General features: G+C 39.1%; 1 protein-coding gene across 1 annotated transcript in view; it reads right to left on the bottom strand.

The window, feature by feature from the left end:
* Positions 1 to 24,573, bottom strand: part of PRMT8 (protein arginine methyltransferase 8) — a 54,296-nt gene that overhangs the window by 14,568 nt on the left and 15,155 nt on the right. The window contains exons 2-4 of the mRNA XM_053935378.1: positions 11,208 to 11,393; positions 7,866 to 8,021; positions 2,829 to 2,892 (exon numbers count right to left, since the gene is read on the bottom strand). Of these exons, the coding sequence (XP_053791353.1) occupies positions 2,829 to 2,892; positions 7,866 to 8,021; positions 11,208 to 11,393 (406 nt within the window). The remainder of the gene's footprint in view (positions 1 to 2,828; positions 2,893 to 7,865; positions 8,022 to 11,207; positions 11,394 to 24,573) is intronic.

Here is a 24,573-nt window from a genome sequence, read left to right as displayed (position 1 = left end):
ATGCCCTTTGGAATTTGGCAGATTTCTAGATCATTGACTAGTATAGCTGATATAGTATAGTGTATCCAAGTATAGCAAAGAATACACTTAGAAGCCTTAAACATCCCTGCAGGTTTACACACTAATGTTTGAATGTTGGGCCATATTTAGTTAAGTTGTAACAAATAATTTTGTTTTAGGACCACTACACAAGTCACCAATCATTCCTGCTCAAAAAAAAAAAAAAAAATCCTATTTACAAATGTATTTTCAGCTTGTGCTAAATAATTTTCAGTGTGTGTTTCTCTCATGTTTTTATTGTTTGTTGCAGTGAATAAAGTCCCATGGTTCTGGATTCTTCCTTGAAAAGGTAACAGATGCACTTGAAACTTAGGAATAAGGTGAATATTCTACTTTCCATTACTAAGATTACTCCACTACTTTTAATTAATGGTAATTTTTAATGGTAGCAGTTTTTATTGATGAAATGGTCAACATTCAGTTTCAGAAAAATGAAGGTGATTTAATTTAATTTAATTTAATATAATTTAGCTATAACTAGGTTAGCTGGCTGAATGTGAAAGTGAGGGTTGAGTGATTTTTAGAACTCAGCCCAGGGAAAAGGAGGTTTTGTCTTTCCCAAATACATGCAGTACTAGTATTACTCTAACCAGATGTGGAAACTTTATTTGCATAGCAAATTTTTAATCCAGACTGGTCCCTTAAGAAATTTGGAACACTCTGACTCAGACTGGTATCACAAAGTATCAGCTGACAAGAGCAACCTGACTGGAAAAGAGCAGAATTCTTTTTGCCATTATTTAAACTAATTTCTTTGACAATTAGTAATTCAACAGTTCGTCTTTTGTTATACTGAAGACTCTTCATGTCTATAAGCTCCAACCATGAGTTATCTTTGGTTCTCTTTTCTCCCAAGAACTTTCACTGCCCCAATTATTTTGGAATTAATTTTAGCACTGTTGACAGCTGCTAAGAGAGTGACACACCTGACTTTGAAGCCCCCTCTTTACGCCTAGAAGAGTCACAGTGTAAGCATCAGCAGCAGCACTGGTTCCTCCCACCTCCCTTCACTTCATAATGCATCATGTGGAGACAGATCGTGCTGTCCCCCAATGGATTACATGTATCTGTTCTGGAAGCAGTGGGTTTTCCCTTGGTTCAGCCCCTTTTGCTGAGTCTGCATTGCTCAAAAAATTTGGGGGTGGGGGGGTGGGAAAGGAAAATTTCCATGAGCAACAAGATCCTTTGGCTCAGTACCTGGCTGCATTAAAATAGAAGTAAATGTGGGTCAGTGTGGAGTGTGAAAGTGTAAATGTTGGTTCAGGTGTGCAGTTTACAGACCAAACTGCAGTCAGGCAGACTGCTGAACCTCACCTGCCAAGCCTCCTCCCAAAGGGAAGGGGCTCTGCTTCTGCCTCCACAGTTTCCCACTGACTTTCTCCTTGCTGAAACGGGAGGAAAAAGCAGAGATAAAAACCTTCTGCACCTTCTGGAGAACACTGGAACCTTCTAATTTATTCTGACAATGGTCCCTTCACACACAATTCCTGCTGCTGGAAATCCAAACACAAACTGATTTGCGGTGTGCTATTTGTGTCTCTAGCGAATGAAAGCCGTTCTGGGAACACACAGCCTCTGCATCCAAGGTTCAGGACAACCACAGAGGTCACACCTCACTGCTTTAGTGCCTTATCCCTACTCATTTGTGGAAAGAGTATTTTCTGGTCCTTTGCTTCCTTCTTTTCCTGAACCAAGAGTTGCATATACTGGCTGGCCCCTTGTATCCCACATCACTGCTGTTTCACACCACAACACTTGAATGCCCGTGGTGTACAATAAACATTCCTCCCAGAGAGCTCGGGGTTAGTCACAAACTGCCAGTGACAGCAATAAAAATTAGAGCAGATCTGAACCAGAACAGAAACCCATTCCTGCGCATGTGTGGGCAGAGCACCAGCGCAGACACAGCCGACAGTGGGGGCATTGGTACAGCCCAGCCATGACCTGCTCTGCAGCAAAGGCAAGCTCTTCACAAAAAAAGCACTTTTAAACAGGAGATGTCTCATGGCCTCAGTTAAAAAAAGACTGATTTTTTAGGTTGTTACAAAGATATCTTGAGTGCTGTGATTTGGAGGAGGACTGAAAGCATGAAATAGAACTTGCTGGGGATTATTTTGTGCTAAGGGTTTTCAGTAGCTTGTGGTTACATCTAGGTTTTTGTTGTTTTTTTTTTTTTTTTTTTTTTTTTTTTTGTGTTTTTTTTTTTTCCAATTTAGAGTTTCCATGTACTTGGAAATTTCATCAGCTTTCTTTTTAATCAAAAAAGAAGTTTTATATGATATTTTTATTTTATGATTCAAACATTTTCATTTGTGTGTGTGTTTTGATAAGGTTTTGAAAAACGTATTTTCTTAAAGTGGGGAGTCAGAAAACTTAGTGAAAAAATTTTGCTTTAAATCTTATTTCAATTTGAATGACAGTATGTGTGTTTGTATTTCTATTCTGTTTAAGAGAGAAGGTGGAATTCTAATGGCAGAATTAATTTTATAAGTTCAGTTCTAATAAAAGGTCTTCCTTCTGCTTTGCTAAACCAAACTTCCCATTGATCAGTTCTATTTCCTTTTTTTTGTCTCTGATAAATACAGAAGTGACAGTAATTCCTGTGAGGAATTGTTGTAGTGCCTAGAAAGAGGTGTTTAGTTTTGTATGTACATGAGTAAATTCTGCAAAACTACCATTTACATGTAAAACACAACATAAATTAATCAGAAAAAGCAAAATTGTTATCTTCTCTTTTTCCTGAAAAAAAAAAATTATATATGTCTTACTGTTGTCCAAGTGGTTGGCCTTGATAATTTTTTCTGAGTAGTCAGATATACTTGAGCATTCAATCTAGGGAAAAAAGGAAAAAAAAGAAAAGCAAGATAAAGAGCAATTTGTCTATTAGAGAGCTCAGTTACGTGAATGAAAATTATTTACTGAAGGCAGCAAAGACTCTACAGAGCATGTAACCATTGATAAAGAGTAAATCAAACCTGTGGGGAGGATCATAATTAATGATACTTTAATATTTAAATTGTAGTCTGTGTCTGAGTTAAAGTGGCTCTTGTGGAAAAGATTGCTTTTAAAATTATTGAAATGTGAAAAAAGAGGTTCTACCTACAAAATGTACATTATTAACTATATTTAATTTATTCCTGATACTTTAGAATATTGCCTTCTCCCCCACAAAAATCTGCTGAATTGAATGAATTAGGATGATGCTACATTTCCATATGTATTTTAAAACAAAATACATTCAAACTTTGTGAATAATACTAAAATTCAAATATGCCAATACCAATCTATGCCAAGAAGCAATTGTTTTCTATGTGAAAAATCTATATTCTTTAGAAAAGCTGCTATTCCAAAAGAATGCAGTCATTTAGCATATAAGAAAGGACTGAGATTTTCTATTTAAAAGAACATCCAGATACGCATGGCTTTTTCTCTGACCAGTTCTGTGCTTTTTCTAGGAAGATAATTACAGAGTGAATCCTTTAGATTTGCCCTTAAACTTGGTAAAATCTATGTACTAGCATAAAAGCATGTTTGCAATGAACTTTAATATCTTTTAGAGAAAAACTACATTCCATGAATCTCTCTGGGTTTTGTGCCCCTTGAAAATCATGAAGGCCAAAGTTGCTTGTAGTCAGTGAATCAGTTCCTAATTTACCTCTTCCAAATTTGGCATTAAACAGACGATACTACTTTGCATAATCCTTGTCTCCCTAATTCCCCTGTGGGAATGTCAAATAGAACTATATTATCTCTAATGAAGTGGTTTATATATCCAGTGAATCCCATTTAATCTCTAAAAGCTAAATTGTGCTTGACCTCTGTGACAGCACTCACAGATGGCAGGACAGCAGATACAAGGACACACAAATCCTTTATTCTTTTTATATTGCGCATGAAACAGACATAATAGCAGTCATAATATTAACCCCAGTCCCCATTGGAGCACATTGATTCTGCTTAGCTTGCCTGTGGATGTAAACCATTCCTAAAATGTCTGGCTCAATGGCCTGAACATAAACCAAAACTGGCTTGTGGAAAGGAACACCTGAGTGCCAGTCCAGAGAGTTCAAGGAAGAAATTGTTTGGGGTGAGGGCCATCCTTTTGCTCCATCCAGGTTCTTCCCTTACTGTAAACCATATAGACTGTATGCCCTGTCTATAGTTATCGCCATTATACTAATTTTCCCTGTCTTTATTCACATCTGTCTGGTATTTTCAAATCCATTGCCCATTTTGGATGGTTTTTAAATAAAGCAGGCGTAGGTAGGTGTTTGGAGGTTGCTTTCCAAACTTTCTAAAGAACAAGGTGCAAAGAAATAAAAAGTTCTCTCTCATGAATGACAACAAGTTTCCAAAAATCTGCTTCAGATGCAAAGAGGCAAAAGAATAAAAAACCCCAACATTTAAATGTTTCATGAAGGAATATGTATTTCAGAAAATAAGCCTGCTTTGGGGTGGCCAAAGCTGTTCATCTGCATTTTGTCTTGGACTCTATACTGTGGTTTAATTTTATTTTAAAAAGCAACTAATTTCAGAAAAAATAAAACTGAATTCTGCAGATGAAGAAATAGAGGGAAAAATGGTGTTGTCAGGTTTTTTTTCTCAGTTTTCTTTCAAGTCAATGATCTGCTCAAATCTGTCCTATTTTGCAAAGCATTTGGATTTTATGAAAAGCACACACTCCAATAAAATAAGTCTGTACCTGAGTTTATAATCACAGAATCATAGGATGGTTTGGGCTTGAAGAGATCTTCAAAGGATTGCCCTGATTCAAGTGAAGGATCCTGTTCTTGGCCATGTTGAAAATCACGAGGTTCACACAGGCCCACTCCTCAAGCCTGACAAGATTCCTCTGTGTGTCCTATTTTCCCTCAAGTATATCAGCTGCACAAAGCAGTTTTGTGTCATCTGCAAACTTGCTGAGGGTGAAGTCAATCCCACTATCTATTGTCCTTAATGGAGATCTTAAATAGCAGTGGTCCCAGCATGGACCCTTGAATTGCTTCAGCTGTGTCTGGTTCTGTGTGTGTATATTCACCTCTGCTTTCATTTTACTTCTCAGTCTTCAATCTACTGCTGCAAATGTCTCCTCACTTACTGTGATCTCTTACTGAAACAGTCACAAGATCCCCAGATTCCCCCTGGGCTGTGTCCTCATCACCACCTTTTTATACAAAGCAGCTGACTTCTAACATTAGCCTTCATTTTCTGTGTCTGTTTAACTCCTTCCCTGCACTGTCTTGTTTATCTGAAAATACCATGGAATTCAGATAGTTCTACTGCAGTGACTGTCCTGAATTTTGTATGACTAAATGCAGCAGATGAACCAAGGCTTCAAGGGATATTTTATGTATTTTTGTGTCCCTCACTGACCCCTCCCAAGCACCAAGAGGTATGTGTCAATTCTATCTCTACATTTCTTACAACAGCTCCCCTGTTAGATGAACATCACTGCATGGCACATTGGTACCCTCCCACAAGAGTTAGGGCTCAGAGCAGGTGAAGAAAGAAGAGAAAAGGAGGGGTCTGGTTCTATTCAGGTTGTAGAAGAGATTCCCCCTCCACCCCCCGCCCCCCCCGAATCCAACAACAATCTAAAAGTATCCTAAAAGGGCTTGCAAAGAAAGTAAAGTCAAACTCTTTTCTGAAATGCACAGGGACAAGACAAAAGTCAGTAATCCTGAGTTGTGGCAAGGGAAATTCCTGCTGATTGTAGGCCTGGAATAGGTGCTGAGAGAGTATTTAGAGTCTCTATGCTTGGAGATTTTCCAAATTGGACTGGACATGTCCTTGGCCAACTTGATACAGCTTTAAGTTAATGATTCTATGATTTACATCTCTTGAAGACCTATAGATAATTCTAGCTGTTGGCTTAGGTAGTGGCAAGGAATAAGTTCCAACAGTAAATAAGAAGGGATAAGAAGAACCAGACAGAGTAGTGGATGAATTTGAACCCAAAGAGAGAAGGTGTGAGTAAGAGGAGAGTGATTTCTGTAGTCAAAATACCAACATTCTGCATTTGTCAACAGTTCCTACCTACATCATGCTATTTGAAAAATCACATTCAGCTGTAGAGAAGGAACTGGAACATCGCAGCTCTGTGTAATAACTCATGGCAAATGTTTGCTTTTTAAATGGAACACTCACAGTTTCCAACGGCAAATATGACCATAAATTCTCAATTTGACTATACGATTGTCACTGCTAGGTCTGAAATGGCTGCTTGTCCAACACAAATCCACTCTGCAGCTTGCTGTGTACAGCGTTCACGGTGAGACAGCTCATCTGACAAGAAGGTTTGAAATTCTTTGGCTGTAGCAGAAGAGTTTCACACCTAAGGGAGTTCCTCTGAGAGCTAAGTTCCATGGATAGCACACCCACCAGCTTCAGCGATGAACAGTCCATCGGTGAGCTGGCACTGGTGTGCCACTGAGCTTTATAAAGTCCTGAGGTAAAGCCTGAACTCTAAAGAAGTCCAAAGGGGGAAAAAAAAAAAAAAAAACCAAAACCCAAACAAAAAAACCTCACAACAACAACAAATGTGGGAAAGTATTTACTTTTCTTTTACTTGATGAATTTTCTGCCAGTGAGCTGGCTCACTGTAGAATCAGATAAGCACCAGTGCCAACACAAGGGAGGGAGGAAGACCATATGGCCAGGGATCTGAGAGATGGGAAGGTGGGAGCACATCACCATCATTTTGTATATGCTTATACTTCTAGAGCACTGCAACATCTTTGCATGAGACCTGCATTTCTGCATCACAGAAAGCTGCTGGTTTATCCTCCCTGAGGCTTTGAGATAATAAATCATATTAGTAAGCAATACTTGCTTTACAAGAAAATACATTCCAGCTGCCTATCTCGGGCTTAAACGCCAAAACTTTTTCCAGCACCTTTTGATTTCAGCTATGTAGAGTTCCACACTCTAGCCCGATATTCAAATGAGATACTTGGAAGTTACAGTGGATTTTGAAAATATAAGCCTGAGAATTGAAATGGCATTTCATGTATCATTACCAGTAATAAAGACACACAGTTTGGGTACTTAGTGACATCAGTGTCTTCAAATGCACAGATGTACCCAATTAAGTTTTAGTAAACAATTTTGTTGAAGTACACTGAGGAAAAGGATCTATTTCCCCTTTTCTGTGTTGCATTGTGTCTTCAGGGCAAACAGAAGTCCAAAGCAAAAAGAAACTTCACTTGTCATTTTAGAATCAGTACAAATAAGTTTGAATATACTTAGTAAGCAAATCTATGCTCTCTGTAATGACTTCTCTTCAGAGAACAGCACATTCATGCTCTTAAAGTTCAATGTATTTAAGGTAATAATTTCCTTCTGCCTCTGAAAAGTGTTATTGTTGGCACAGAAAACATGCACATGCTTTCTTGCACAATTTGCTGAGTTGTAATATGCAGGGAAAAGTGTATTAAGAAAATGTATTTCCAAGACTACAAAGTTGCAGACCCTGAAAATTTAAAAAGCAAGATAGTTCCCTTAACCCCTCTGAGTAGGAGTGAGTCTCTTTAACATTTTTTTCAGCCAAGAAGAAATGTGAATATGTATCAGAACACCAAAGGTTCCACATTTGGAAAGATATTTACATCCCCATTTGGAAAAGGTGCAATAGTGCAAGTCATAGAATACAACAGAACTGCACTGAAGTCACCATAAACCAAGCCATAGATGAGTTTGGAGAGTAGAATTTCAAACCAAGACAAATATGAAACGGTAAATCATGAAGCCAAATTGTCAGGCAAAATGCACAAACAAATTCAAAATGTGAGAGAAAGTCTTCTTACCCCATATACCTTCTTGGCTCCTGCCTTTGCAGCAAACATGGAGAGGATTCCCGTGCCACTTCCAACATCGAGGACAATCTTATCTTTAAAAACATGTTTATTGTGATACATTGAGTTTCTATAGGTTAATGTGCGCACTTCATCTTTTAACATTTCCTGTGATGAAAATAAAAGGATTGTGTCACTATTTGAAATGCTTATATGCCTTTCACACTGCTGCTGAATGCTTTCCCTTGCTGTCATTTAAGCATTATTAACACACAACATGAAGGGTTTCTCAAGTTCTTTGGGGTGCACACATCAAAGCAACTGTAAAACGCCAACTACTTAGAGCTGAATTATTAAGAAGCGGCATGATGTCCCTTGTATAATTTTATTGTGCTATTACTTCACTGTTACAATCAACAAGCAGAATGTAATCTAACCACAGCACTGCTCTGGGAATAGACAGAAGCCATACAGAAATCCAAACATTCCTTTCCTCCTAAATCATGCACAACCCAGAGCCTCAGTGGAGGGACCTTCTGAGGTTCCTCTTTGAACAGAAAAGAAATTCCAGAAGACATTATACAACAGCAGGCTTGACAGCCTTGCCCATGTGAGGCAGAAGTCCATAGCAGAGGTTAGAAATCCTGTATTGTAAGGTCCTCCCTCACTGCTCTTTCCACTTATTTATCTGATCAATTTCCAGAAGATATTAATGAATCACCTAGACTACTGTCTCACTAGTTTGAGATGCCATTGTTAGGTGTTGATTTTTGATGCACTGATAGCAGCAGTACATGCATTTAATTCCATTGATACCTTGCTTTCTCTTGTACATGCATCAGTCAAACTGTATCAATGAAAAGGACCCAGTTCAAGACCCAGGTGCCATTCTTAAGAGAATTGTAGACCATTCAACACAGACTTTAGTTTTCTGAAAATTACCCTGTTATGTCTGGAAGGCTGAAGGTTTGCTTATACTATTGCCTAATTTCATAGTTTGAACAAGTAGACAAATGAGTTTTTCAATTTCAGGATGAAAAGGATCTGTTCACTGCCCAGCAGTCTGAGGCAGTCATGAACTAGATCTGGATTGTTACACCTACCAGCTGCTTACTTGCCTGTCTTGGCAGGACACCGTGTGTGCTCAGTAACTGCAGATGAATAAAAGGCAACTTTTATCATAAAGCATGGTTTGGTACCAGGCAAAGAGCAGTCCATCACCACTGGAAAGGTGTGTGTACACCCTCATGGAAACTCTTTCCACACATATGAAGAACAAGAAGGTGACTGGGAGTGTTCAGCATGGATTTGGAGATGACTGAGCACTTGGTATCTTTCTATGGTGAAATAATAGGCTTTGTGGATGAGGGAAGGGGAATGAGGAAGAGGAATGTTTTTAATCTTGATTTTTTTCAAAATTCTCAACATTTTTTCCCATAACATCCTCATTGAAAAATGGATGAACTATGGACTGCATAAACGGTCAGTGCAGTGGGCTGAGAACTGACTGAACTGCTGCTCCAAAAATGTTGTAATGAGCAGCACAAAGTCCATCTGGAGGCCAGTCACTAGTAGTATTTCCCCAGGTGTCAATACTGATGCCTTTTGGCCTGTTTTTTCAGGTGGATTCATGTCTTCCTAGCAGACCTCAATCTTCAAAGAGGGTCCCATAGATATAAAAACCAAAAACTTATCAACTGTGGACCCGTGGTAACACTTCTCCTCAAGTCCTTTTTTGTGCTGTTGAAATTGAGGCAAAAATCCACTGGCACACCTTGCTCCTGATCATCATTCTGAGAGCTGCCCAGTGAGACTTTCTATGCCCCATGGTCTCACTGGTGCTCATGCAGAACAGCAGCAGGCTCTAAGGGCTGGTCTAAGGGATGGACAAATGTTAGCAGTCTCTCCACAATGTCCCAGATCCAAATGCTTTGGCAGAAGGTCTTGTCAGCAGATGGGGGCCTCTGTATCCTGCAGGTGAGAGCCTTTGCAGCTATCACTTGTCACTTGCTCCCAGTGCTTCTGCCTGGCTCAGAGCCCACGGGTTCTGGAGGTTTTATGGACAGAAGTTCCTGCCTCTCAGCTACAATGAAGACACTGACCCTATTCTGTAGCCAGAGATCTGCAGGTGGATCCAGAGACTCCCTCCTGCTCCCAGCAGGCACAAATTTCCAGTCTTCACCATCAGAGGAGTCCCCACTTCCAAACATGGTAAGTACAGACTGACTGCCTCTCCTTTCACTATGGCTGGGGTTTTAGGGTCTTGTACCTTCATGCTCTCAGACAAGATCCAGTCAGTCTCTTCCTCATGGCCCTGATGCTTCAAAGTCTGCCAACCTCCTCTAGCAGCTCCTTTACTTGTTGACACAGATCTTTTACAGTGCACACCTCCTGCAGGCAAGGAGGAAACTTCCCAGCCTCAGCAAGAAGCTCTTTGCACTCCCTGAGACCTACATGGCTGTATCCTTCCATCAGGAGCTCCATTTGATTTATGGTCTCTGATATGTCTTCAACATTTCTCCTAGGTCTCCTTCCCACTCAGTTGTTTCTCTATCTTCTCCCATTCTTGGACTGAATTTCTGAATGCTACAATGGCAAGATGTTATTGGCAGATAGAAATCTTCTATGTTTACACCCCACAAACAATTACTAGAGTAATGGAAATATATATTGTTTGTTACACTGTTTGTGAGGAGTGCACTTAGTCATTTCACATTTGCTTTTTTTGCATCCTACTCTTAAAGATCTCATCCTCTTGTGTCACAAAAATATCAGCAGGGCAAGGTATCACTGACTTCTTTAGGACTCATCTACAGTCAATATTTTGATAGTAAATGATCCATCAAGTATTTCAAATTCTTTCCAGGAGTGTATTTAATGGAGGTGATTTGGCTTAATGTTCCCATCAATGCAGCCTGTGCATTCAAGTTACATGCCGGGAGTCAAGAAACTCTTTGGTTTCTCATGTCAGCTGAGCAACTGTTCTGCTGATGTCTGTGCTCAAACATGCATCAGAACAAAATCCCCAGCTTAGCAATAAGGGAGTGCCCAAGGTTGTGGCTGGGCTGATTTGCAGCCTTCATAAATGCACTGCATTGGTGCACTTGTGAAATTCACCTCTGCATGGACAGCTACAATAAAAATCTAAGTGGGACAGAGGTTTTGAGTACAAGTCTCTAGAGAAGTGATGATATCTTTGGCACTTAACCAGACTACACAATTGTCTGAGGAAAGGCAGAGGAATATAATCATGAGCAAGTGGGATACAGATAAGGAAGTAAAAAATAAAAGAACTAATGAGAATTATTATATTGTTAGTTATTTAACAATTGCTGAAACAAAAATAAAGGTTACCTCATGAATCCCAAAGTGAGCATAGGAATCAAAGTAATAATCCCTGGATGTCATCTCTTCTGGATTGATGAGCTTTGCCATCTTGCCTCGGCCTGGACAGCTTGGTTGCAATGGAACATGGATGACAGACTGAACTGGCTTTGGAACAACAGTAGGCTGAGGAGGCTGGGATGGAATGGTGCAAACCTAGGAGAACATGGAATATTGTTAAGAGGCATCGTTAAGAGAAAATATTTCTGTCTATATCTAGCATAGTGATGTATTGTTAGTGCTATTATTGTAACTATCTCGCAGATAACAAGTCCAAAGACACCTGGTGTATCATAAGTGAAATTTAGGCTGCCTTCTGTTCCTGGATCTTTAACTTATTTGATATCTTGTAAAATTTCCTTAATGGATTTTTCCTTAATGTTTCTCTGCAGATACCTAAATTAGTGCAGAATGATGGTAAATTATTGGTGTTGGCTGATAACTTACTGACACAAAACAGTTAAAGTTAAGTGCTACTTTTCCTCCACTAATGTCCTATTCTGTCAAACTGCCACAGCTTTGTGAGAGGCAGTTTGCAATAAACAAATAGTTCCCCTGCACAGAAGAGCTCACAAAAAAAAGGATTCCAGACACAGTGATGCCAACAAGGGCAGGATTCACAATCAATTCTTAATTATCAGGTAAGGTACCTGTCTATATTGATGAGCTAGGTCTAAGAAGGCTCACAATATCTGAAAGTCCCTGATGCTATCTGAAAGTCTCTCAGCATGTCCAGGAAGAACTGTACGGAGCTGTGTGGCATGTTTGGTCCCTTCATGTAGTTTCTTGTTGTTGGGAGATGCAGGAGTTATGCATTTCCAACACACCATAGCCCCCAGCACTTATTTTTTTATTATGTACTGCATCTCCAACACCAGCATTCTGATAGACACAGAATTCTCACACCCCCTTGGTTCAGATTTGATACCTGTAGCACATAAGACAGAAGATAGAATGTTTTTCAAATATGAGGTAAGACAGATCCTGGTCTGGCCCATATGTGTATCTACATTTTGAATCCTTAATATGAATAAAAATGCTGAAAACTGAGAAAGACTAAGCAACATGCTACAGCTTCACCTATGCACTAAGTCACCTGCAAATTATTGGCCAACAACTTCATATATTAAGGTCAATCCTATCCTTTTGTACTTTTTTTTTTTTTTTTTTTAATTTTTTAAGACTTAGCAGTTTCCTAGTGGGGACCAGAGTTTCCTGAGCCTCTCCTCACTACTTTCATAAAGTTCTTGCTGTCTTCTATAGCTTGGTACTGTGAGGTGTCAATCCCTTGTACTGTGTCTGAATAGCATCAATTAGCCTAGTTCAGTTTGCTTCAATTAAAAAAAAAAAAAAAAAGAGGAAGAAGAAAAAAGCCTCCACATTTTGTAGATTTCTATGTGTCATCTTTTGATGGCTTCTTTGGTCCATCTGTTAAAAAAGTAAATACCATTGGTTTATGTTCCTGTAACATTTTTCATCCGCAAAGATACAGAAGTGCTTTATTTATAAGTATTTTCTATTTCTTACACTTTTTACTTTATCACCTCACTCTGTTCACCTCACCTAGTTTACCTCCCACGCAGAATACACTTCCTCCCAATTGGTGTTTGTATTTTTGTTTGGTCTAGTTTCAAAAATGTCCCATCTGCAATCAAGTAATTTCTCTTAAGACACTGCTTCATTGCCTATTCATTGCAAGCAGTAACACTGATAACTTACTCTGTCAAAGTGTTTCTCTTAATATTCAACTCTTTCACATATAATCCTGCTACTTTTAATTACATACTTGAGGTTATATCTTTACTTTTTTCTCCATTGGCACACACCCTATGTAATTTTTTGCAGTTACTTTTCTCAGCAGTCCTTTCTGTATTTGTCTGCTGGATTACAAAGACTTAAAGTGTAGGTGTTTGAAATTCTGTTTTATTATAATATGAAATCTGTACGGTCCTATACTTTCCTCCTAAATCTTACCCTCTGCATCATTTTACAATCAAAATACATAGGTTTTTATAAATTACAAAATAAAACAGTCACTGAGTTCTGTTCCTGTCTTAGGTAAGGATGTCTCTAGACACACGACAGTGCATCACAGGAAATTGCTCAAAAGATGGAGAGGTTGTATCAGTTTTTGTAAATGAAACCAGGGGGCTTCTAGCATTTCTGCTGCTGTCAAACTACAAATTTAAATGTGGTTTACTGTACAACAGAGAGCATTTGCTACAGGAAAAGAGGCTGGTCTTGAAGGCAAATCTGCCATCTGGATCTCAGGCAGTATCAATTCTGCTCCTGGCTGCATAGAAAGGTCCAGACAGGACTATGAGACCAAGGTTAGTCTCACTAAAGATACTGAATGAAATTAAACCTAACAACTTACTGTTTTCCTAGTCTGCAACTGAATTCTGCTATGGCCAAGGGGTGGCAAGATAACTTTCATTAAGCTCCTGAGACAGTGTTGCACCTTTGACTCGCAGTGCTTTTCAGATTTATCCAAACTACCTAAGAGTTACTGCTCTCAACTGTGCATCTACATCTCTGCCAGGAAGAACATATCCTATGTTCCTATGTGAAGAAGTAGAAGCCTATTAGTTCTGCTTCTCAGATGCCTTAGTTTGTAGCCAAGCAGCCTCCAGTAAAATGTGTTGATGGTTGTTGTTTGACAACATTTGGCTCTGAATGCCAATAGGTCCATCCTGTACTGTGGATACCACAGCCTCATGCAGCAGGGGCAGTAGAAAACTGCATAGGGGTGGTGATCTTCTCAGCCAGCAGCTCTCTGTCACAGGGACCTTAAACCAGCTGCCTCAATTCTGCTTTAGGCATACTAACACAACGCAGACCTTCCAGATTCAAACGGTGTAAATTTTGCAGTATCTGTAATACCTCCTGCTGAAATTTCTGTGTGTAGCACTGTAATTCTGGAATTCCAAAACAATATCACAGTTATAAGAATAATTTTGTGAGTGGGGCTCAGGAAATCCCTCTGTCAATAACTTGCCATATACTTTACGAAAAATTTCACTTGAGAGTGACTTATGCCCTATGGCAACAAATATCTGGGGAAAACATAAACACAGTGGACAACTGCAGAATAAGGAATTGCAATGAAAGCTATTATTTGTATCAGAAACAATGAAGTCTTTCAGTGTACAGCTCTGAGATTGTAAGCTAGAAACAAATTAGCTTTTAGGGATATGGCATAATTGCTTAAGGACAAAACATGCTTTAGAACAACAGCTATCAAGGAAAGACAACTTCCTATATTCTTTCCAGAACTGAAAAGAGTCCCTGATGTGATTTGCAAGCTTAGCATATATATATAGCCTACATGAGGAATAACTCATCTTTTGAATAACACCTGAAAAGGCAAAGCATCTGGGCTGGGGGCAAACCTCACACCAGTGTAAAGAATCTAAAAAACTGTCTCTGCAGAACCCATGTATGGATTCTGGCCAGCTGCACACAATTCCAGAACACTGGCTTGCTGCTAATGCAGATGAAGTCTGAAAGAATGTAAGCAGCTGGTTCAGAATTTATTCTTCACTGTGCTAAACATGCAGCCCTCTATTTTTCCATCTCCCATGTGGTACTGAAGGTGGAGGTGGGGGGTCTGAAGGATCTGAGAAGCAGTCTATCACCTCTTTGAGACTGAAGTCCTACCTTTGTGTACCATTTCAACATTTAAATAGAATTAAATTAGAGAAATACTTTCCTACTTTTAAAAATCAAATAAAATTTATTTCCTCTTTCTTTGTGGACAGGGTTGGTGCACTGCAGGTGATCAAATGTACTAGCAGAAGGACTGGTTTCCTTAAAAGCTTTGAATTCTCACAAAAGACAGGATTTGGAAACTTCATTCTATCTCAAAATCCCACAACTCAACATCGTGGTGTAGGTTTCTAAAACATATACAGGTACTTCAGTGACACTTCTGTGTGACTTGGAGATATATAGAGTTGCCCATGTGCATCAATGGATACTGTTGAAGTTCTTCTTTGAAAACTGGACCTAATCCAACATGGACCAACAAGGCTGTCTGGGTGTGCAAAATACACAAAATACTCCCATAATACAAAAGAGAACTGGGTATTCAAAAATCATGAGCTATTTTTGTAAAATTTGAGCCTTTTAGATATATCCATCTGTCTACAGAGAGACAAGATGGTGAAATATGCACAATTCATTTTCTAAGAGGTTTGTGACAAAAGCTGTGGTGTGTAGAGTAAAAATAAACTTGAATTTCAATTCTCCTTTCTTGATATTACTATGGAGACATCAGGTTGGAGGTTAAAATTCCAATCCTTGCAAAACTGTTCAAGCTGCAGTGTTTTATTCTTGACAAATTCTTAGTTATTTATGGCATTTTTATGACATTGAAGTGGTTAACTGTACCTTCTGCTGGGAAGTGCAGAACTTTTCCTTAAGAAACTAATTAAAAATGGAATTACAGTTTTAAATTATTCAATTTCAGCATCATCTTCCTTTTAAACAAGAGACTTTATCAAATCTAAATGTCAATTTTACTTATTTTTTGAGCCAGATAGCTTTCTGTGTCAGAACTACTAGAATAGAATGTGCCTAACACCATTTTAATTGGTCTGAATTTAATAATCAAGACTTCTGGAGTGCAAGAGATTATCAACTGGTATGCAATCACCATAGCGATTCCAACAATACAGCTTCTTCCTGCTGCAGATATAAAAGCACAGCCAAATATAAGAGGTATTTGCTATCCTCCTGCCTAAATTTAGGCTTCAACAAAAACTTCTTGGCAGTCATCATGCAAGTTAAAACCTTCTTTGACCCCTTTATCTTGTATTGAAGTCTTTGTCTAAGGCTTATCTTAAGTGATCTTTGAATAGAGCAAAGAATCAAATCCATTATCAGAGAAGTTTTAACCTGATTTTGTGAGGAAATGAAGCTCTTACAGTATCTTGCCTATGCCTCCCATTAATAATTTCTGAGCTTGTCCAAGCCAGTCTGATTTGACAGAATTGTGGAAGTATCAAATACATTGTATTTTGGTACATTTCTTGAAAACCAGAAATTAGGTGGAAGGATAAGATATTTGATGATCCACTGAAATTGAAGCAACTAGATTTCAGTTGTTGTGCTTTTGGCCTGGTCTAGGTCTATTAAGCCACCTGGCTGTTGTTACATGTGCAATGTGTAACCTCTGGACTGGATGAGCAGTAGTGAAGGTGTACAAAGAAGACCAGGCATTGCTCAGAAGTAAATTAAGAGCTGGGGGCATAAAGAGCATATACTTGCAGGAAACCAGGCTTTTTTAGCTCCTCTACACATGGAAAAACCTTTCCATGATGAGGATGGGAAGTTCACAAAGAATGAAAAATGGCAGGAAAGCAGGGAGTTCCAACATCCAACTGCAGACAGCTGTAGCAGGTTGGAAACAAGGATATACATATATATATATGTATATATATACATATATATATATATATATATATATATATACACATATATATATAGGACCTCTGAAGACCAGTAAAGAGCATTTACTTAGTGGAAGCTTTATGTTGTCCAAAAATCAGTATGAAATTGCCAATTCTTCAGCAGCTATAAATCTACATTCTGCTTGATGAAAGTCAGGCTCAGTCTGTTTTAAGTTGCACTATGAGTTCAATGCAAATGAAAATCTGAACTCTAAAACTGAATCTAGTCAGACTCTGTAAGAAAACTGGAAGAGAGAACTGATTCTTAAAATTGCTTGCTTTGAAGCTACTCCTTGTTCAGCCACTTCAAAGTGAGGCACTGCTCTGTACTTTCTACATGGATTGTTTGGAATGCCAGATCAACCTGTCACAGACAAACCTGTCCTGATGTTATCAACAGGAAATTCACTGTCCTTTATACAGACAAGCATAGCTTAGAGTGTACTACAACTGTGACATAAAACCCCTAAGTAATGGTGATAGGAAAAATATTGTGAAAACACTTTTAGAATAAAGCCTCTGTCCAGAACAACTGAGACTGATCGGTTATACAAGGAACTAGATTATACCTTAGATGTACAAATCCTCAAAAAGTCAAAAGAAAAGATGCAAGCTGGTCATCAGTATGGTAAAAGTGTGGTCAGCATACTTAGGCTGTAGCAGAAATAACACCATGTAGCAAAAAAGGAATGTAAAGATCACAATGTTTGCAAAGTTGTTACTTATTGTGCAGAAGCTAAAAAGAAATTTAGATATGTAAATGCAACATAGGTGCTGTGATACCTTTATGGATCTGATCCAAGGTACTTCATACTGTCAAGATTTTTAATGGCGACTGTCTGTTGGGTAAAGTCAGAATTTTCTTAGTGACAGGTCACAAAATAAGCAATCCAATTTCCAGTTTCCAATATTCCTGCGTATGCAGGAATAATAGAGTTTAAGCACTGAAATGAATGGTCTGTGGGGTCTCCAACTGTGTAGATTGTAGAACTCAGATGGAGAATATCCCTTGCCAGCCTTTAAAGCTATCTTTTATCTGAGCAGGGTGCTGAACTAGATAGCCTCCAGAGGTCCTTTCCACACATACTATTCTATGATATTAAGACATAGTTATATTTGCACTGTGCAGGAGATACAGGTGGCAAGGTTTATAAACCTGAGCCTAGTGCAAATTATGAGGTAGGTTATAAATTTTGGTTGATAGTTTTGTACACACAGAACCTGCTTTCATGAGATTAAAGAATGCACACTATAAGAAGATGAGGACATCACTCAGGAATGAAAACCTTCTAAAGCTACCTTCTAAACCTTCTAATCTTTCTAGAGGTGTAACAGAACAGAACTGAGATTACAGGAAATTAGTTGACAAAATTTAAGGACAGGAATTATATTAAGTATTTGTATTATTTATAAATGTGTGAGCAGTTCTAGACCGTTCTGTGTGCATGTAGTTAAAATGCTCTTCATCCATTCTGCTCTCATGACTGTTTAGTGCCATTGGGGAAAAAAAAACAGCAACAAGTTACAGATGTTGACATTTAATTGAACATTTGTTACTTTTCATAAAGGTGGAGATTTGGCAATGCATGTAGAGTAGAATGTTCCATGGAGGGCATGAAAATTCTAGTTCAGCACAGAAAAAAGGAAAATATGAGATTAATGTATTAGTGTTAACTGAAATTTATTCTTTGCGAAGCACCTTGTGGAAGGATAGCAAAGCATTACTTTAAAAGTGCTGAGAGGCACTGTTCTTTAGAAGAAGGTTGCATTTTGATTATCTTTGGCATTTGGTAGCTCTAATGCCTATATTTATTTTAGATTTAATATCACAGCAATACCTTCTAGGTTTGCAAGATCCTTGCAACAAGGAACAGCTGGAGAAATGCCTTGTGTTTTCACCTGTACTCTGTGGTGTTGAGCAGATGGTCTGTCAGTAGACTCTGTTGTCCATCTGTTTGTTTGGAGCCCCTTGAGCCTCATTAGGAGTGAGCTAAGTTGCACAGTGAGGAGGTTCTCAAGCTCTGGCTGAAGCCTCAAACCCGCTTCTCTCACAGCCAGGGATTCACAGCTTCAGCTCAGTGGGGGATAGTGTTTTAGAAGCCTTGTCCTCTGGTGGATAATACCAAAAGCAAACTACAGATGGCAGATGGCTAAATTAATTCTTCTTTTCATAGAGTAGAGACTAATCTAACTGCTATCAATAATCTGGAAATGGATCTCCATGTATAACCGTGCTGTTGCCTCCACATTCACAGCATATGGATTTGTTGTACTTTAATGGTCTCTGCCACGTAAGTCAAGAATCTGAAAGCTGAAGATTTAAATAAAGGAGAACTACAGATAAATAAAAAAAGCTGTGATGATCTGTGGCTAGATGTCCTGTGGTTTTCTTTCTATTTTTCACTGTAATCAGGAATAGAAGAGGTGGATATATTCAAACATACTGGTTATTTTGACACAAGATTGATACCTATAAGTAAATCTAGCAGGCTGAGAAATATAGGCTAGACCACCAGGGCTAGGTGTTTCTGAGAGACATTCCAGACTTCTCAGCTTTTTCCTAACTCACTACCATATATCAGGGCTCCTAGGAAAAGCATGCTTTCTGTTAACAGAGCCTATAGTGCCTTGCTAAGATGTATGAGCTTTTTGGTTGGTTTATGCTACAGCAGTCTTTCTTCTGTTCCAGAATCCAGTCTGAAAAGTTTACTCTGGTGTGTGGACCACAGAGCAGCACACCAGCAGCTTCACAAAGCCAGTGTCTCTTGCAGGTTGAAGCTTCTGGACTTACACAGATTTACAGCTATGTCTGACATGGTAACACTGCAAGTACCTGCTTTCTGTGGAGCATCCTGACCCTTTTCAAGGATTCATGAAAGGCAAATAAAACCAAATGATAAAAAAATCCTTCCTACCTTCTTCTAATTTTAAGTGTCTCCTTTTGTGACTAAAGAAGATGAGAATTTAATTTAATTTAATTTAATTTAATTCTTTATTCAGTTGGTAGAAGATAACTTGGTAATGAAAAACAAGAAGGTGCCCTAATGTGTGGTCCCAAGCCTATCAATGTTGACTGTGAAATTCTGATATCATGAGAGGAATTTAAAATTTGGAACTGAGGTCAACTGTGAGAGTTACGATTGTTATTGACAGCCATATGTTACATCATTGGTTTCACTTCTATCAAAATTTGAAGAGCACCTAACCCCTAAAAAAGCCAGTAAAGGCCAGGGAGCACTTAAATTGACTGATCAACATGGAACACTTTTCATTTTCCATTCAATTATCCAGAAAAAAAACAAGCAGTAGGTATAAACTATGTTGTATGTTCTCCTGGAACAGATTTTCCTTCTGAGATGTCTGGGTTTTGGGAGTTTTTACAGATCTCTTGCCTTTAAAGTGCTACATCCAAAATTGTCTAGAACAAAAGAAATCAAGATGCACAGATATAAGGGGAAACAGCCTGTTGTTCTGACAGAGCTATTAGAGGCTTATTTTTTTGTGGTTGTTCCAAGAGAAGGTTTGAGGTAAGACTACTGCCTGTCTATTGTTGAAACTGGAAAGAGGAAAAGCTGATAACAGTATTTTCCATTTGAAGTAGGCTACAGCCTCTGGGAAATAAAGAGCTTTTCTAAATTTAATGTCATTTTATTTCTGATTTGCCTTTTAGGGAGTTAGACAAGGGAAAGAAATATCTCTGCATTAATAAAATGCATCAGGTCTTCCAGATTATTTTAAAATATCAGTCCCAAATGGGAAGAATCTAAAAATAAACCATATCACTTTCATTCCTGGGCATTCATTGCAGAGTTGCCTCTATATTTGGTAGTGATAATTGTTAATGTTATATGCTTACTAATTGCCATGATACTGATACTTAATGTCCCACCTGGCCTGACTGGGCAAGCACTTCTGTGCCATCAACAAGTAGGACACAGCTATGGGGTGCTGTTCAGGGACTGAACTCCCCAATATCATTTCCAAGACCCTTTCAGGTTTAGCATGGCAGAAAGAGAAGGCTGCACAAGTGTCATATTGCTCAGACAGCACTGGCTTAAAACTGCAGTTGTGAAGTCTTTCCCTTCCCTTTGTATTCTGCAATACAAGTAGTCAAACTGCAGCAGCCTTGTCTCATTTTTTCAGACAGGATGGAAACACACTCAGTTTTATGTGTGGATGAGAGGAGTCACCACGACCTGTGAATGCAGCATCGTTTCTAGGGTGGCTGGGTACTGTGAGGGAGTAGCTGGAACAAGGGTAAGTGGTTCTTCTTGTGTGCACATGAACAAAGTTCAGGGTTGCTGGTGAGTCATGTTCCCCGCTGCTTGGGTAGATTTGGCACTATGCAATCATACAGAATGAAGAAATCATTCTATGTTTCCCTGGGAGTAGCTCAAAGCCTATATAATTATTTAGCAAGTCACGACTCAGCTCCTTTTCCTCCTGTAATGTGGGGCTCAGTTTTCCAGGGCTGCCTTTGCACCAACTTGGACTAGCTGGAAGGAGGATCTAGGTTTCTCATTTCTCTGTCCTTCCTTCTGCATGCAGCAAAGAGGACTCATCAGCATTGCCTGAATACTTCTTTTTTACAGTACAACTCATGGTGTAAATTGATTAAAAGGCTGCCCTTGCATTTCTCTGTGGAGTCCGACATTCAGTGTGCAAGGCTCTATAGGAGAAGTCTCCATAATGTGTGCTGGGTCACCCAGGTAAGCTGATGTAATTCCATATGAATTCTGAATTACAGACAATTTATCATGGCTGTGAAACCATGAATGGTGCATAAGGATCTACAGTCAGAGCATTAGGGGCCTGTTAACAGATGGTAATTAGTTCTATTTTAAGGATGGCTAGGCAAGTCAGCTCTTTTTGTGACAAGAAAAAAAAAAAAAGGACAAGGTCATCTTCTGAGGCATGAAACCCTAGCAGTTGTTTTCACTTTATGATCAGGTACCTGGGGAAGACATGCTTCTGTTATCTGGAAGCAGTACACAGAAATGCAAATGTGACTGAAGGTTTTTATTGATTTTCAAGAGAAGAGAGATATTCATGTGCCAGATTACTTTAGAACGCCTCGCATCACAAGGCGCAGCTTGTTGTAGAAATAGCAACAGAAGTTATAGAAGCCTGCACTGAAAATATCAAAGTTGAATGCAGTGAAGAGGAAGAGTTTGTTGCAGATCATTGCATAAAGAATTATGAAGATAGAAAGCCAGAGAAGTGTGAACTTTCCATTGTGATTTTCTTATTGGTTTTTACTATCATTGCTGCTGTATAAGTGCCTGTCTTGCTGAACAGGCAAGGCAATGGAAATGAATGGAAGGGAAACAAAAAGGACTTGGTACTTTCAAGCTACTTTACATCTCCCTGGCAAGTGCATGAAAATCTGTTGAGGAGAGGTCAAGGGGAGTTAGAGCCTCCATTATCAATGCTCACAGTACCTTTCTTGTAAGAAAAGCAGCTGTATCACTGACTGGCCTCTTCCTCTCCCCAGCATAATTTCAACTGACTCTCTAGTGACAACAAGAACCAGAAAGTGCTAATCAACTATAAAACCAGTTATTTTTAGGCCTTTTCTCAGTATCAGGCAGTAAGCTGAACTTCACATGAAAAAGTAGAGCTCCACTATTTTTAGAGGCTAATTATTAACAAAAATAACAGAGTATTCTATCTGTACAAATTATTTTCTTAAATTAGCAGAAAATTTAATGGAAGCCCTCCTCTGCTTAGCAAATTTCTAAGGCACTGATCTCTGAAAGTCACTTTGCAGCTGATACATCAGTCTTTTCTTCCCCTCACACTGAGTTTCAGCTGTATAGGAAGTTCTAGCAGGAAGGACTGCTACATAGGAAGCACTATAGGAAGTTCTTCAGGAAGACATTGTATTCTGTAGGCTTTGCTGAGCCTTAGTACGGAGGAGGAAAAATATCCAATTGACCTACTCCGTGTCCTAGCCAAGCTTCTGATCTATACTCAGCGTAGTTTCAGATGTACTTCAGCTCTAGAGGGGGTCTCTGCCTAAGAAGTGTCCAGGTTTATTATTTCTTACCCTCTATAGGATAAGTGAGGATAGAAAGAAGAACGAGACTGGAAAATGGCAGTTCCTGAGCTGAAGTGCCAGAGAAAATCAGCACAGTGACAGTTCAGTGCTGCTGCAGAGCTACCAGCAAACAGGCACCAACATTGAATAGAAGTCCCACATTTGTCACTTCCATTTGTCAACTGGCAAAAAATAACATTTCCCTGCACAGAGCAATGACACCCTGCCACTTCCTTTGGAGCTGTAGCTCACTGGATCTTAATATGTTATAGCACAGACTTTCTCTTCATCACCTGGCAGTTTTTTTGTCCTCTGTGTTGGTCTTAAGTCCATCTCACTGTGTGACCTTGAAGGAATCAGCCATTTCTTAGTGTGGATTATCAGAATTTTGCATCTTTTCATGAGAGATGAAACCCCTAGAGGTGAAATGTGGCTCTCTGAATCAACACTTACGATGGCTCACTGAAGATGGCCAAGGATGAAGTGCCTGTGAAACTTGGGGAATAATGCAGCTGCCCACAGCTGTTGCAAAGTAGCTGATTTTAGGTGAATCAACTGATAGTTTAAATGTTTCTTCCTGAGTTCATTAAAAGAACATGATCACCTCCCTGAGTTAGCCAGACTCATAAAGGGGACTGTCCTGACATGACCCAACAGAAAATATAAAAGTTGAAAAAGTAACAGAATAATTTCAGTGAGAGCAATGGGGTTGAGCTGCCTTCAACTCACAATTTCCTCCCCAGTAACTGGGGACACCCAGTGTCATGACCATGGACAAATTACAAAAACACATGTGTATTATGATTTAACAACAATTGCAGTTCTTATATTTTTCTAAGTTAAACTTTGCTTTATATTCCATTTTCAGTGTATTTTGTACTCCCCTGCTAAATCAGAAATCCCATAAAATGTCATCTGTTTTCAAAAGAGACATTAATAAGACATATGACATTTCATGTTGCATCTTCCATGCAGGAATTTCTAGAAGAAACTGATCAAAAGCATATTGTACTCTGATGCCTCTTAGCAATTACTATTTTTGTTTGTAGTCTTTAGAATACAACTCTTGTGATGACATTCAAAGGTTTATTTTTTAAAATCAGATGTAAAGCGTCCAACTGTGGTTAAATCACTGGGTAGAAAACTGGCAGAAAGCCATTTTAGCTTGTGCTCAGGATCCCCAGCTGCTAAAACTAAGTCAAGAGCTTTTTGGCCTCACAAACATGGTTAAGTCTATGAAAGGAGGAAAATTCTGACTCGGGTCTTTCTCGGGCACTTGAAGTTGGAGAAGGCAGTTTCCCTTGAGATTTACCATGAGGAGTGCATCTTCTTTTCTCCCTCCAGGAGTGAGAATGTATGAATTTTATACTGACTGGTTTCAGGTTAGTTAAATTATAACAAACAACTTACCCTGAGCCACCTCCATTTCTATTCACCAAGGGGCTGTCTCCACCCTGGCTTTTGCTGCTATAATTTGCCTTCCTTTTCTTGTTGCTGCCATTTTCATAAGGGATTGGCAGCACTTTCCCTTTGTGCCTCAGCACTTCTCTTGATGCTGATTCATAAGGCAGCATATGTTATTTTGAGATGAGAGTGGGTACGCACTTGGCTAAGACAGAATGGAAATCCTTGCCTGACTTATGGACACAAAGCACAATGCTTTGTCCACAAAACACAGCCTGTGACTGTCCTGACAGTTGTCAGTGCCACAAAACACAGCCTGTGACTGTCCTGACAGTTGCCAGTGCCTCGTTTGCAACAAGAGAATGCTGCTTGCATGGCATGGGGTCAGCTGGAGTTGGGTCCTTCCTGCACATCTCAGGCGTGCAAGGACAGTCTGCAT

This window comes from Vidua chalybeata, chromosome 2 (genome assembly GCF_026979565.1).
Source record: "Vidua chalybeata isolate OUT-0048 chromosome 2, bVidCha1 merged haplotype, whole genome shotgun sequence".
In the NCBI taxonomy this organism is placed as follows: Eukaryota; Metazoa; Chordata; class Aves; order Passeriformes; family Viduidae; genus Vidua; species Vidua chalybeata.
The sequence above is the reverse complement of the archived record's forward strand: the minus strand, read 5'-3'. Positions and strand labels throughout refer to the sequence as shown.